Source organism: Schistocerca americana, chromosome 7 (assembly GCF_021461395.2).
Source record: "Schistocerca americana isolate TAMUIC-IGC-003095 chromosome 7, iqSchAmer2.1, whole genome shotgun sequence".
NCBI lineage: Eukaryota > Metazoa > Arthropoda > Insecta > Orthoptera > Acrididae > Schistocerca > Schistocerca americana.
The window spans coordinates 349,739,564-349,755,611 of NC_060125.1; the positions used below are offsets into that span (position 1 = coordinate 349,739,564).

General features: G+C 38.3%; 1 protein-coding gene across 1 annotated transcript in view; it reads left to right on the plus strand.

The window, feature by feature from the left end:
* Window positions 1-9,847, plus strand: part of LOC124621875 (myogenesis-regulating glycosidase) — a 247,832-nt gene extending 237,985 nt beyond the window's left edge. The window contains exon 11 of the mRNA XM_047147340.1: window positions 7,946-9,847. Coding sequence (XP_047003296.1) covers window positions 7,946-8,263 — 318 coding nt within the window. The 3' untranslated portion in view covers window positions 8,264-9,847. The remainder of the gene's footprint in view (window positions 1-7,945) is intronic.
* The last annotated feature ends 6,201 nt before the right edge of the window (window positions 9,848-16,048 follow it).

The following is a 16,048-nucleotide window of genomic DNA, read 5'->3' on the forward strand; positions in this document are numbered from 1 at the left end:
GAACGGATCGACTGTCTATACACATAAATAAGTTTGTACGGAATCCTAAGAGCACGAAACCTATTCGAAACCGGCCAATTTCTGAATTTAATACCATTTATTTTACGATTAAGTAATTTTTGAGGCACTGCAGGACTGTCGTCGGATGACGGTATTACAGGAACATTATTTTCTAGACCAAATGCAGTTTGACGCTAAGGTTGTTGCGCTGGCGAAAGTATAGGAAATTTAGGCTTAAGTTAACAAAATGTTTACGAAAAAGGTTTTATGGTAAATGGACATCGAACGTAAATACAACAAGTTTGCGGATGCTAGTGATTCCATTTAGCTGCATTGTTATCTTTGACAAGAGATGCATTATATCATAGAATAACATATTTACAAGAATTGAAACAGACTCAAGGGCGCCCATATGATGGTTTGCGGGGGGTGGGGTCCTAGACGTGGGTGTATGAAACATTTTTAAGATCTTTGCAGGCGAATGGCGTCATAAAAGAACTCCAGTTCTGACCCTGTTAAAAATATGTGTAATATCAACTTTTATTATTTCTTCTCCCTGAGAGCTGGGATGTGTACATGAATTGAACTTTTGTCTGTAGAAACATGGCAATATACTACTACTACAACTAATAATAATAATAATTAAGAACAAAGGTAACAGTAAACTAACAGAGTGAATTGTTACAAAGTGTGAAACAATTAAAAGCATGGTACCATACTTCCCTCTGGTACCATACTTCCCTCTGATGATGAGCCTGCAGTGGCTCAAAAACTAGTTAATGGTACAATAAATCATATTTAATTGAAAAATCAACTGTGTGTATGCCATGCCTACATAAACTGCTAAGTCAAGTCAAAGTTGCATACGGATATAATAAATTAGTATTTTATTCTTAAAAGAGCTTTTTTCCGGTATTTGTAAGTTTTTGATGTTGTTTCTTTTTAGTTCTTTGACACATACTGTCTTTTCCATTCCTTCAACCACCTTGTATTACAGGGACACTCCAATTTGGCACTATAGTCATGCTGACCTGATGCCATGTGACATCCAATTTTCTGTGCACAACTGGAAAACCTCCAGCAACATGACCCCACACTTTAATATATCTCCATGGAGTAGTTCATGTTTGGTACATTACTTTATCTAGCTCGTTCTTAAATTTTGGGGACAGTGTGTTATAATTAGAAATCATATTCGCATTTAGATTACAAATTTCTGCTTGTGAAGGCACAGATGATAAAAATATCCAGAGTGCCAATGAAGCATTAGCTGGGCAGCCAAGTGTTGCGGATAAACTGAACAAAGTGTGTTGGGTAGAGGGAGAGAGTGAACCTGAGGAGATCAAGGAACCCCTTTACCATGCATGGCATGATTTTCTTTTTATAATTACACTTTATAGTTAATCATTCTCTAAAATTTTGCCAGTTTTTGTCAACAATGAGAAGTTGTCAACTCAGTAAAATACTTATAATTGTATGAAATTGCAAGCTGTACATATCATCTCTAATCAAAGAGAAGTATAGTCTTGAGGTGACATTTCAACTAGGGTTACCATATGGAAAATTTTTAAAGTAGGGTGTTTATTAAAGAAAAGGAGGATAATTTTTGAAAAGGAAAGAACTCTCAGAAAGGTATTTACTAAGTGAAATGTCATAAGCACCTCTACAACTTGAACTTTCTTCTAAACAGGCAAACTGTTTTCTACAAACAATGACATTGTTCTTTCCACTACTCAAATTTCTCTCAAGATCCCCAGACCTTTTGTTTCCAATAATCGTAAAAGCTGTTACACATTTTACATTTTGCCTAACTGCCACAACACCCTTCTTTAAAATAAGGATATTTTTGCTTTTGTTACCCTGAAATTTACGCTTCCTCTTCTTATTCCTGTTACAAACACTACCCAGTAGTTCTTTCACTGGTCCCTGCCAATGAGCTAACTGCAAGTTTTTCTCAAGAAATTAGTATTACAGAAAATAATAGCCAATAGAAAGAAACATGACAGTGATATTTTTTCTTACTCACACCACAGTCTAACTCTAACTTTCCAACCATGACCCAGATATTTGAGGTTAATACTGAATCACTTGGAACTATTTCTTTCACACTTCATGGGCTCATTTAATACTATACTTGTTTCAAATTTAAAGGATTTTTCATTGTTAAATTACACCACCTGACAAAAAAGGTGAAGCACCAAGAAGGCATTGCTGGATGTCAATGTAACTTCTTACATATACACACCAATGATTGATAAGTAAATGACTGTAATTGCAATTTTATGTGAAAGATGCACTATGTGATCAAAAGTATCTGGACACCTGGCTGAAAATGACTTACAAGTTCATGGCGCCCCCCATCAGTAATGCTGGAATTCAATGTGGTGTTGGCCCACCCTTAGCCTTGATGAAATCTTCCACTCGCGCAGGGTGGAAGGTTTCTTAGGGAATGATTGCCCATTCTTCAAAGAGTGCTGCACTGAGGAGAGGTATCGATGTCAGTTAGTGAGGCCTGGCACGAAGTCGACATTCCAAAACATCCCACACGTGTTCTGTAGGATTCTGGTCAGGACTCTGTGCAGACCAGTCCATTACAGGCATGTTATTGTTGTGTACCCACTCTGCCACAGGCCGTGCATTATGAACAGGTGCTCAGTCATGTTGAAAGATAGAGTCACCATCCCCAAATTGCTCTTCAACAGTGGGAAGCAAGAAGGTGCTTAAAACATCAGTGTAGGCCTGTGCTGTGATAGTGCCATGTGAAACAATAAGGGGTGCATGGCCCCTCCATGAAAACATGACCACACCATAACACCACTGCCTCCGAATTTTACTGTTGGCACTACACACACTGGCAGATGATACACACTGGCAGATGATATTCACCGGGTATTCACCATACCCACACCCTGCCATTTGATCACCAGATTGTGTACCGTGGTTCATCACTCCACATAACATTTTTCCACTGTTCAATCATCCAATGTTTATGCTCCTAGGCGTCGTTTGGCATTTACCGGCATGATGTGTGACTTATGAGAAGCTGCTCGAACAAGAAATCCAAGTTTTCTCACCTCCCACATAACTGTCCCAATACTTGCAGTGGTTCTTGTGTGATGGTCTGTATAGATGTCTGCCTATTACACATTACAACTTTCTTCAACTGTTGGCAGTCTCTGTCAGTCAACAGACGAGGTCGGCCTGTACACTTTTGTGCTGTAGTATCCCTTCACATTTCCGCTTCTCTAACACACTGGAAACAGTGGAGATAGGGATGTTTAGGACTTTGGAAATCTCACGTACAGATGTATGACACAAGTGACACCCAATCACCTGACCACATTCGAAGTCCATCAGTTCTGCGGAGCACCACATTCTGCTCTCTCACGATGTCTAATGACTAATGAGGTCGCTGATATGGAGTAGGTGGCAGCACAATGCACCTAACATGAAAAACGTATGTTTTTGGGGGTGCCCGGATACTTTTGAACACATAATGTACAACTTCCATCAGAGTGCATTAGCTTTGTTGGTGTTTAGTGTTGTTCCCCAGATTGGTAGAATATATATGATATGTGAACAGCATCAGATGTTGAGTTTTCATATACTCATGTGAGACAGTGTTATCATCACCTGACAGAGTTTGAAAGGTGCCTTATGTGGGTCTCCATTTGGTAGGCGGCTTGAACCAAGCAATATTCAAATGGCATTCAGACATGACTTAGGACTGCATGATAATGTGATGGCAAGCATACTCATAGTCAAGGTTCCAGTTTACAAAGTCTGACCAGGGAGGATCACCATATTGAGTGCCATGCATATCATAACCCATTCACATCTGTGCTTGCCATCTGAGAGCAAGTAATGTTCTCCCTGGAACATTCTGTGTCATCCCAGACCTTTGGTCAGAGACTACTAGCGGTTGGACTAGGGAATTGCTGTCCCATGCAAAGACTGCCATTGACGTGACAACTCAAACTGCCACATTTGGAGTGGTAGCATAACCAGGAAGCAGGGACTGCTGATGAATGGCACTGCATTGTGTTCAGTGAAGGATTGTGGTTCTGTACTATGCCAAATGACCACCATCAGTAAGAAGTTGGTGACCTGGGGAGGTGTCCCATTCTTCAAATGATTTGAAGAGGCATAGTGGAATCACTCTTTGTGTCATGGTGTGGGGAGCCATTGGTTGTTTCCAACTCACAGCTGGTAGTGGCTGAGGGAACTCTAACAGCACAATGGTATATCACGGATATGGTGCATCCTCATGCATTATCTCTCATGTGACTGTATCATAGGGCCATTTTTCAGAAGACCTGTCATTGTCCACACATGATGCATGTGTGGACAATGTTGAGATACTTCCATGGCCAGAAAGATCCACACATCTGTCCCAAGTAGAACATTTCTTGGATGAGCATGAATGTTATCTCTGACCCATTGCCAGTATCCAGGATATCAAGAATCGGAGAAAATAGTTGTGGGCTAGCTTGCCTTATGGGAGGAAACAACAGCATTATGACACCCCTACCAACCAAATTAGTGGATGCATCCAGGTCAGAGGGGGTGCAACACCATACTGATATGTTAGCTTGTACTGCCAAGTTCTCTGTAAATTTGACTCAGTTTTGTAATCGCTACACTAAGATCACATACCCTCTCAGTCTATAAGGTTTCATTTTGTTTCCTCCCCCTCTTCTGGGCATTTCAGTTTTCTTTGTCGGGCCGCGCCATTAGAAATGTACACTTGGAACAAGGGAGAAATTAAATAAAAAATAAAATCATTCAAAACATTTTAAATGTTAGATTCATATAGAATAAAATTCAGACATTTGATGAGATATGCAAATGGCTGCTGGATATGACCAGCATACAAAAAAAGAGTACATGTCATCCTTTTGCTTGATGAGAGTAACTCTAGTTTCAATAAGTTTCCAGCTTCTCAATTTTCCCCTGACAAGGTTATGTCATTAACAAATTTGTATGAACTGCAGGAAGACTTGAATATAATCAGCATTTGGTGAAATGTCTGACAGCTGACCTTCAGCTTGTAATACATGTTGACAGACAGTATAACTTTGTCAGTCACTCCAAAGATAGTATCACAGTCTTAAGAGAAATCTAAGTTTTATTGACAGATTGACAGACATTGATTGAAAAAAGTCCAAATGAGCATAAGGAAGGATGTAGAGCAATTTAACTAAAAAAAAAAAAAGGAAACCTCCACCCAAACAGGCCATGAAGGCCCAGTGTTACCAAATGTCTGCCATGCCATCCTCATCTCACAGGCATCACTGGATGTGGGTATGGAGGGGCATGTAAACACCACACCACTCTCTTGGCTGTTGTCAGTTTCTGTGACCAGAACACTACTTCTCAGTCAAGTAGCTCCTCATTTTGCCTCATGAGGGCTGAATGTGCCCTGCTTTGCAACAGCGCACAGCAGACAAGGACAATCTCCAATCCAAGTGTTGGCTAAGCCTGACAGCACTTAACTTTGGTGATCTGATGCAAATCAGTGTTCCCACTGCATTGTATAGTCAGTATTTTGACAATGGGTTTGTTGTTAGAGTTGATTATGCATTAACACACCTTGTGAAGAATTTCCTCCATGGGACAGGAATGGAATAACTTGCAATATCTGCCAATGTGAACTGGACTGGGCATGAATGAGACCATTTGAAACTTTCAATGCACGATCATTTAAATCTGCCTCATACTCTGGATGTTCTTAGTTAGTTAGTTAGTTATGTAGTGGAGATGCTGAGTCACATAGGCACACTAAAAGGATTCACACACTCATACCTTTCTGCCATTAAGCCTTCGTCAGCAGTAGACACACACACACACACACACGCGCGCGCGCACACACACTCATGCAAACGCAACTTGCACACTCGTCTGCAGTCTCAGAGAGCTACTTAATGGTCGAAAGCTATGAGTGTGTGAATCTTTTTATTGTGCCTATCGTGACTCAGCAACTCTGCTATATGGTGAGTGGCAACTTTCCTTCTCTGGTATTGTTACATTCCATCCTGGATTTTCCATTGTTTGATTAGTTAGTTATATAGTTAGTTAGTTTTATGTTCCATGGATTATTTTGCATGTCAATGAGTCATTTTACATTCACATCACAAATTAATTTTTAAATGTAGCTACATGCTGAACATATAGATGTGAGTTAGTAATTCCTATGCACCACCTTTTATGCATTGCAATAACAGAAATTATTCTGTGGAATAGAAGGAATAATCACAGAGAAGCTTTTTCAGTTTGTTTTCAAATTTTACTTTGCTGTCTGTCAGATATTTTATATCACTAGGTAAGTGATAAAGACAACCTTATTGTGGAGTAATGAATGTCATATTGCTTTCTGGTATAGTAATTACATTCAGTGGATTATTTACAATGAACTTCATGAGGGAATAAATATACTGTGAAGCAGTATTCAGAATGCCCAACTCTTTAAACAGTTGTCTGCTAGATGATCATGGATGAGTACCACATGTTATCTCACAGCATGTTTTTGACATAGAAAATTTTCTTTCTGAAAGGTGAGTTACTATAGAACATATTACATTATTGAATGAAAATATACAAAACGTGTCAACATACTGATTTGTATCTCCCCAAGTTTTGCAGTGATTGTAAGTGGAACTACTGTATTTGGGAACTGTGTTGTTTTATGGGTTCCAAAATGTGCTTTTTCCAGTTTAAATTCGCAGTAAAATGTACAACTATGAATTCTGGAGTTTGTCTTATTTGTTATTTACTCACCATATGTTACACTTATCATTGTTGTAGTACCCCTAGATGTTCAGGACCGAATATGTTGTGTCCTTATAAAATTGAGTGTGAGACCATTGGCAGAAAACCAGTCAGTGATCCTTTTAAGAACATTTTTTACCATTTTTTCTGTTTCTGTATGTATCCTTGGATTTATTACAATACTAGTGTCATCCACAAAAAGAACTAATTCTGCTTTTTATGTAGTAGATGAAAGATTCTTTACATAATGAGGGACAGCGGTGGACCTCAGATTCAGCCCCTTTACTATATTAGCTGAATTACTAAGTACAACGTTCTGCATTGTTTTTGTTAGATTTGACATTATCCATTCATTGGCTATACTATCAGTTCCTTAAAATGCCCATTTATGTAGTAGAATATTGTGATTCACACAGTAAAATGCCTTAGATAGGTCACAGAAAATATCTACCATCACTATTTTGTTATTTAATAATTGTAAAATTTGGTGAGTGGTCATGTAAATATAATCTCAGCGAGTAGCTCTTCTGACACCCAATCTGTAATTTGCTGAGGATATTATTTTTTGAAAGGTAAGATACCATTCTAGAACACATCACCTTCTCAAAAATTGTGTCATGAGCTCAGCAATGAAATAGGTTGGTTGTTATTGACGTCTTTCATACCATCTTTCTCAAACAGGGGTTTGGCAGTGGCATATTTCAGTCTCTCTAAAAAAAATGCCTTCAGTTAGTGATCCATTACATGTTTCTCATGAGACTGGGCTTATTATATTTTTCCTACTGAGGAGGGAAGCTACCAAATAGTGTAACAAGCTTGATCAGAAATGTCTTGACACTCTGTGGACAGCATACCAAGGACAATTCACACATTTGACAATGCACAGGGCAGAGCAATGTGTGTTGAATGTTATCAGGCAGAACACTTTGCTTTCATACATGTGCATTTTTGAACAGACTATGTTTATTTTATTTCATAGTGAAGTAATTTTTGCTTAGTTTTTTATGATTTATTCGTTCATACTATTCTCTCTATGAATCTAACCCCATACACATTCACAGGTATGAAGATAAACTAATTTTTTTTTATTTAAGCAGTTTAATTTGGTCTCTTTGTCCTTGGTTTGTTTCCCACGGTCTTCTTCCCATTGCTCAGCATGTGATATTTCTTCTTGTAGGTTACTCCAGTGTTGAAGAAGTTCACAGAAATGGCCCTGGTGTCAGGCCTACCAGTCATCCGACCTCTATGGATGTTGGATCCAGCAGATCACACCTGTCATCGCGTGCTAGATCAGTTCTCTGTTGGTGATGAGATACTTGTGGCACCAGTACTGGAGCCTGGTGCTGTGCATCGAGAAGTCTACCTTCCTGCAGGTGTCTGGAGAGATGGAATTGATGGGAGCCTGCGCAAGGGCAGTCGCTGGTTGCACCATTACCATGTTAGCCCTGACCACATTGCCTACTTCATGAAGATGCCAGACAACACTCGGTTTTAATGTTCTCATATCATTTTACCATGATGATTGATAAAGAACTTCATAAAAATGGTCTCCTTACTTGGAAGAGTACAAATGAATAAAAAGCATGAAGTAAAAATATTACTCAAAATGTAATGAGAGGAGTTCTCAGACTGCTCAGAGTGATTTCATTTCTTTCACAAGTTAAGGGGAAATATATCAAAAGCATGAAGTGCCTTCTATATGAATGCTCTAAACAGTTTTTGATAGTGTAACAATTTTGTCTGATGTCATGTTATTTGGTAGTGTTTTACATAGCATCTCAAGACTTCAAATGTTTGTTAGAAACTTAAAGCATTCCATATCATGTACCTGAAATGGTGGTGTGCTACTCAGGAATATGTGTGTCTTCATCTCTCCTGTCTCCTAGATTATGTTGATATATGTAATTTTAAATATGTCTTTTGTAGAAAAATCCAGATCAAGAATATTAGTTGTACACTGGGAGATGTCATCAGCCCTCTTTTACAGAAACCAAGAAAATAAATGAGACAACAGAATCTCATGAACTGACATGAAGTTTTGTTATTTAGCTCTCCCTAGGCACTGGTTCAAATCTGAGAACAGATAACAGAAGATTCTTCTATGAAGCATGCAAAAACAATGTTTGTGCTAACAATTACAGTGACCACATTAAAAGTTCACTGTTAGGTTTCTACTTGGACTGTTGGTCTAGTTTTCATGAAACACTGATGAAGCAATTACATAATATTTTTACACTTTCAAGTCATTAGTATTTTTAAGAAGTTTTACTATAATGAGAGTGGCATTGTTTTTATTATGAACCAAGAGACTGGGACTGGAAAATACTTGTGTGCTTGTTACATATCTGTGATAGTTGATATTTCATTGGTGACATGAATTGTTTTCATAATTATTGTTACATATGGTAAAATATAAATGCAAAAGACAACTACACAGAAAGTGTAGTTTCATATTTGCTATCAGAAGTCAGACAAGTGAGAAAGTTTGCTGTAGTGTTTAAACCTTCCATCAGATATATGCACAGAATATTTAAACTATAATACTCTGTTATTTTTAAATGCTAAACATTACTCAAAGTAAAATGACTTAGTGAAATAAGAACCTTGTAAGAGATGTAACTGAAGAGTCTTATACTCCTTAGAAAATGAACTGTGAAAGTTAGCATATTCACAAATATATTTTTTAAAAATTAGAGAAAATGTTCTGAAAGACACAGCAATTATTCTACATGGATATGTTAATCATTTTGATGTAGCTTCAAGTTTTAATTTCATCTGTCACTGAAGAGTCTTAATTTTTAAACACTGTGACATAGTATTATAAATATATTGAAAGTCATAGGCAAATATATGACAATTTTGTTCCTCTAATTGTTTTATATTTTTTAATCCTTTTCTGTGAGGTGTAATACATTCATTTTTGTTAGGATTTAGAGTTGTTCCCAATTGTTAAGTGTAATTTGGAAAAAAAGAAAATGGAATCAGAAACTGTGAACAATGACTGGGAAAGACTGTCAAGAATTTCCCACAAAACCAGAATGATGACACCTTTTTAATAAAGGAGTGGTCTGTAATTTGATTAGGTGCACACCTTTTTTTTAAGAAAAGTAGAAAGCATAGAATTGTACTCACATTGCATCAGTCATATAAGTACTTTTACTGCAAGGAGACTATAGTCTTTTAGTGAAATTTAAAGCATAGTTCCATGAAGATGCCATTGGGAACTTGATCGGCAGCATTTGAACTTTAGATAGGTTGTAGTGGGTCAGGGAGTGACTATAGTTTCAGCAGTGTTGAAAGTGTTGCTAAATGTTGAAAGATACATATAAATGTAGTTATTCCACACAAAGCTGATATCTGGCCTTAATTAAACAGGTAAAACCAGTAATACATATAAGAGAATGAGGTATGCAGTGTACAAGGGTTGTTGTTGTTGTGGTCTTCAGTCCTGAGACTGGTTTGATGCAGCTCTCCATGCTACTCTATCCTGTGCAAGCTTCTTCATCTCCCAGTACCTGCTGCAGCCTACATTCTTCTGAATCTGCTTAGTGTATTCATCTCTTGGTCTCCCTCTATGGTTTTTACACTCCACACTGCCGTCCAATACTAAATTGGTGATCCCTCGAAGTCTCAGAACATGTCCTACCAACTGATCCCTTCTTCTGGTCTAGTTGTGCCACAAACTCCTCTTCTCCCCAATTCTATTCAATACCTCCTCATTAGTTATGTGATCTACCCATCTAATCTTCAGCATTCTTCTGTAGCACCACATTTCGAGAGCTTCAATTCTCTTCTTGCCTCAACTATTTATCATCCACGTTTCACTTCCATACATGGCTACACTCCATACAAATACCTTCAGAAACTACTTGCTGACACCTAAATCTATACTCGATGTTAACAAATGTTTCTTCTTCAGAAAAGCTTTCCTTGCCGTTGCCAGTCTACATTTTATATCCTCTCTACTTCGACCATCATCATTTATTTTGCCCCCCAAATAGCAAAACTCCTTTACTACTTTAAATGTCTCATTTCCTAATCTAATTCCGGCAGCATCACCAGATTTAATTCGACTACATTCCATTATCCTCGTTTTGCTTTTGTTGATGTTCATCTTATACCCTCCTTTCAAGACACTGTCCATTCCATTCAACTGCTCTTCCAAGTCCTTTACTGTCTCTGACAGAATTACAATGTCATCGGTGAACCTCAAAGCCTTTATTTCGTCTCCATGGATTTTAATACCTACTCTAAACTTTTCTTTTGTGTCCTTCACTGCTTGCTCAATATACAGATTGAATAACATCGGGGAGAGGCTACAACCCTGTCTCACTCCCTTCCCAACCACTGCTTCCCTTTCATACCCCTCGACTCTTATAATTGCCATCTGTTTTCTGTACAAATTGTAAATAGCCTTTCATTCCCTGTATTTTACCCCTGCCACCTTCAGAATTTGAAAGAGTTCCAGTCAACATTGTCAAAAGCTTTCTCTAAGTCTACAGATGCTAGAAACGTAGGTTTGCCTTTCCTTAATCTTTCTTCTAAGATAAGTCGTAAGGTCAGTATTGCCTCACGTGTTCCAGTATTTCTATGGAATCCAAACTGATCTTCCCCGAGGTCCGCTTCTACCAGTTTTTCCATTCGTCTGTAAAGAATTCGTGTTAGTATTTTGCAGCTGTGGCTTATTAAACAGATTGTTCGGTAATTTTCACATCTGTCAACACCTGCTTTCTTTGGGATTGGAATTATTATATTCTTCTTGAAGTCTGAGGGTATTTAGCCTGTTTCATACATCTTGCTCACCAGATGGTAGAGTTTTGTCAGGACTGGCTCTCCCAAGGCCGTCAGTAGTTCCAATGGAATGTTGTCTACTCCGGGGGCCTTGTTTCGATTCAGGTCTTTCAGTGCTCTGTCAAACTCTTCACGCAGTATCGTATCTCCCATTTCATCTTCATCTACATCCTCTTCCATTTCCATAATATTGTCCTCAAGTACACCGCCCTTGGGACCCTCTATATACTCCTTCCACCTTTCTGCTTTCCCTTCTTTGCTTAGAACTGGGTTTCCATCAAAGCTCTTGATATTCATGCAAGTGGTTCTCCTTTCTGCAAAGGTCTCTTTAATTTTCCTGTAGGCAGTATTTATCTTACCCCTAGTGAGATAAGCCTCTACGTCCTTACATTTGTCCTCTAGCCATCCCTGCTTAGTCATTTTGCACTTCCTGTCGATCACATTTTTGAGACGTTTGTATTCCTTTTTGCCTGCTTCATTTACTGCATTTTTATATTTTCTCCTTTCATCAATTAAATTCAATATTTCTTCTGTTACCCAAGGGTCTCTAGTAGCCCTCGTCTTTTTACCTATTTGATCCTCTGCTGCCTTCACTATTTCATCCCTCAAAGCTACCCATTCTTCTTCTACTGTATTTCTTTCCCCCATTCCTGTCAATTGTTCCCATATGCCCTCCCTGAAACTGTACAACCTCTGGTTCTTTCAGTTTATCCAGGTCCCATCTCCTTAAATTCCCACCTTTTTGCAGTTTCTTCAGTTTTAATCTACAGTTCGTAACCAATACATTGTGGTCAGAGTCCACATCTGCCCCTGGAAATGTCTTACAATTTAAAACCTGGTTCCTAAATCTCTGTCTTACCATTATATAATCTATCTGATACCTTTTAGTATCTCCAGGGTTCTTCCATCTATATAACCTTCTTTCATGGTTCTTAAACCAAGTGTTAGCTATGATTAAGTTACGCTCTGCGCAAAATTCTACCAGGCGGCTTCCTCTTTCATTTCTTCACCCCAATCCATATTCACCTACTATGTTTCCTTCTTTCCCTTTTCCTACTCTTGAATATTAGTCACCCATGACTATTAAATTTTCATCTCCCTTCACTACCTGAATAATTTCTTTTATCCCGTCATACATTTAATCAATTTTTTTTTCATCTGCAGAGCTAGTTGGCATATAAACTTGTACTACTGTAGTAGGCATGGGCTTCATGTCTGTTTTGGCCACAATAATGCGTTCACTATGTTGTTTGTAGTAGCTTACCTGTACTCCTATTTTTTATTCATTATTAAATCTACTCCTGCATTACCCCTACTTGATTTTGTATTTATAACCCTGTATTCACCTGACCAAAAGTCTTGTTCCTCCTGCCACCGAACTTCACTAATTCCCACTATATCTAACTTTAACCTATCCATTTCCCTTTTTAAATTTTCTAGCCTACCTGCCCAATTAAGGGATCTGACATTCCATGCTCCGATCCATAGAACGCCAGTTTTCTTTCTCCTGATAACGACGTCCTCTTGAGTAGTCCCCGCCCGGAGATCCAAATGGGGGACTATTTTACCTCCGGAATATTTTACCCAAGAGGACACCATCATCGTTTAATCATACAGTAAAGCTGCATGCCCTTGGGAAAAATTTCGGCTGTAGTTTCTCCTTGCTTTCAGCTGTTCACAGTACCAGAACATCAAGGCCATTTTGGTTAGTGTTACAAGGCCAGATCAGTCAATCATCCAGACTGTTGCCCCTGCAACTACTGAAAAGGCTGCTGCCCCTTTTCAGGAACCACACGTTTGTCTGGCCTCTCAACAGATACCCCTCAGTTGTGGTTGCACCTACGATATGGCTATCTGTATCGTTGAGGCATGCAAGCCTCCCCACCAACAGCAAGGTCCATGGTTCATGGGAAGTAGTTTAGTAATTAAACAGAGAAATAGCTCTGCAGCAAATGTGATTCATTAAATTAGCACAATTTTTATCTACCTTTCCAGATAGTCTCCACCAACTTCTATGCACTTGCCCTGTCTCCTTATGAGTCTTCTTATCTCTCAGTGGAGAAGTCTTTACCTTGTTCTTGATACCAGATATGTAATTTTTTCCTTTACCTTTTCACTGCTGCTGACCTTGATGCCACAAAAGCTCCTTTAATGGGGAAAAAACTGATGAAAATCTGAAGTGGCAAGATAAGGGCTATGCTGAGGATGAGGTAGGAACTCCCAACCCACTTTACTAATAGCTCCTGGATCAGTTATGCTGTACAAGGTTGAGCATTGTCTGGAAGAAGATTGCCTTTCATCTGCCATCCTGGAAATTTCCTTTACAGTATGAGGCTGACTTTGTTTTCAGTCATGCCTGAGTAGTATAGGCTGTTGAGAGTGCATTTTACCTCCAGGAGTCAAAGAAAACTGGACTGTGGACATGCAAAAGAAGGTTAATGATTGCATTTTGAATTTCTTATGAACAGCAATTGAGGGTGTTTCTGCTGTGTGGTTTGATGATTGGATTCAGCCTCAGGATAATTTATCAAAGTTTCATCACACATTAAAATCCTATCCCAAAATGCCTTACCTGGGTTACTGAAATTACTTTTTAGCTCGACACAGATATAAAATCTCTGTTCTTTGTGATGAATGGTAAGGTATCTGGGAACCCATCTTGCAGTAATTCAGTTTGTTATGAACAATGGAATGAGTTGTCTAGCTAAAGCTGTCTTCTTGTGTAAATGAATCAATATGAGCTTGCAATGCCAAGATCAATACTGCTATCAGATATTTGTAGAGGTGGCCACCAGTTACATGTCTGCAGCTATGCACAAAACCCCACATTGTTCATACAACTACTGTCCTCGTATTTGTTCAGCTGAGAGAATATTACTGACAGTTATACACTTTCTGAGACTAAAACTCAGGTCACAGAACACTGTTCTTCAAAAGTACTTTCTTCTGGCAGGCATGCCTTATAACTAAAATTTAACATATTATGTTTACATAAATATTAATCACATAGATGACTAATGCACTCTGTTGCTACTAACACATAAAAAAGTTTCAGTTCTGTGCATTAGACATTGCCTACACTATATATTTTTGACTGTTTGATTATTGAACGACCGTCATATGTCACACTCATGGCATTGCAGAGACATATCTTTTTGCAGTAGAGCTAGCAACTCTGGAATTGGGTCTGAATGAAGGAATGTGCTATTCACAGATGAATCCTAGGGAATGATTCCCATTTCATGTTTACCTACTGGGGAACTACCATATTTGGCTGTTGCTGTCACATGGACATTGTGGAAGGAGACAAGTTTGGTGGTGGTTGCCTTGGTATTGAAGGCCTTATGTAGGGCAGGTGTACAAAGCTTAACATTTTCATTAGTCATTAAAGAAATGTATGTAATCCACAGAGATACACATGTGAAGAACCATAAGGACATGTGTGACTTTTTGAAAGTGCAATTAGCTCAGACAACATCTTCAAGAACAATAAGGGCTGTCTACATTAAGCTGTTCTCATGGGTGAATTTTTCAGACATGACTATATTGTCCACTTTGATTGGCTAACAAGGTATCTGAAGCTGAGTTCTGTGGACAAAGAATGGGTAAGTTTCAGCTTATCAAGTGCCACAGAGGAGTATTACAGCCCTTCACTCATGTCTGTCGTGGGAATGGGATTAACTGTCAAAGAAATCTTGACGTATCTCACAGTGAGCAAGCCATTTTGCTGCCAAACATGGGCTGCAACTAGGGTGACCGTATTACCTATTAACTGTTTTAGTACATCAAAATTTTTCAGTGTTGATATTTTACATTTTGAAATATTCACCTCCAACTAATTACATTGTTGAGATTGTCGTGTGGCAGACATCTTGTCATTAAGCTTTACCATGTTCTGTAACCCATCCAAAAACCTGTTCAGCAAATATTTTCTCATTTCATAATAATGGACACCTTTTGGATATCAGTGTAATCAATGACATAATTAGAAAATCGACACTTTTTCAGTAAGTCATGGTCTCATTGTAGAAAGCATCCAGGTGCAATTCAGGTAACTTTTGAAAAAGTTTTGGGAGCAGTAAAATAAGACTGCACATACTGTCTGCAAACAAACTACAGTACTCTATGACTTGGCAGCAGGAAACTTTGATAGTCATGACATTGTGGAATTAATAGCTAGAACTGATGTAGAGGAAGAATGAGAAGTGCTAAAGCAAGAGTAAAATCCTGTGTGTTGTAGAGAAGACCTGAGATCTATGAGTAAGGAATGCATGAGTGAAAAAAGGTAATTTAAAATAAATAAATCTTCAGGACTACAAAAATAAGATCAAAAATATCTAATAATGAAATATCTCTCATGATTTGGAAGTAACATCAGTTAATGGATTGTACAGAGAAAGTAACCTACTGATATAAAAAATTCCATACTTTGTTGTCAAAATATATCTATGCATTTGTGATGCATAGCACTTTACAAAAAATCAGTACA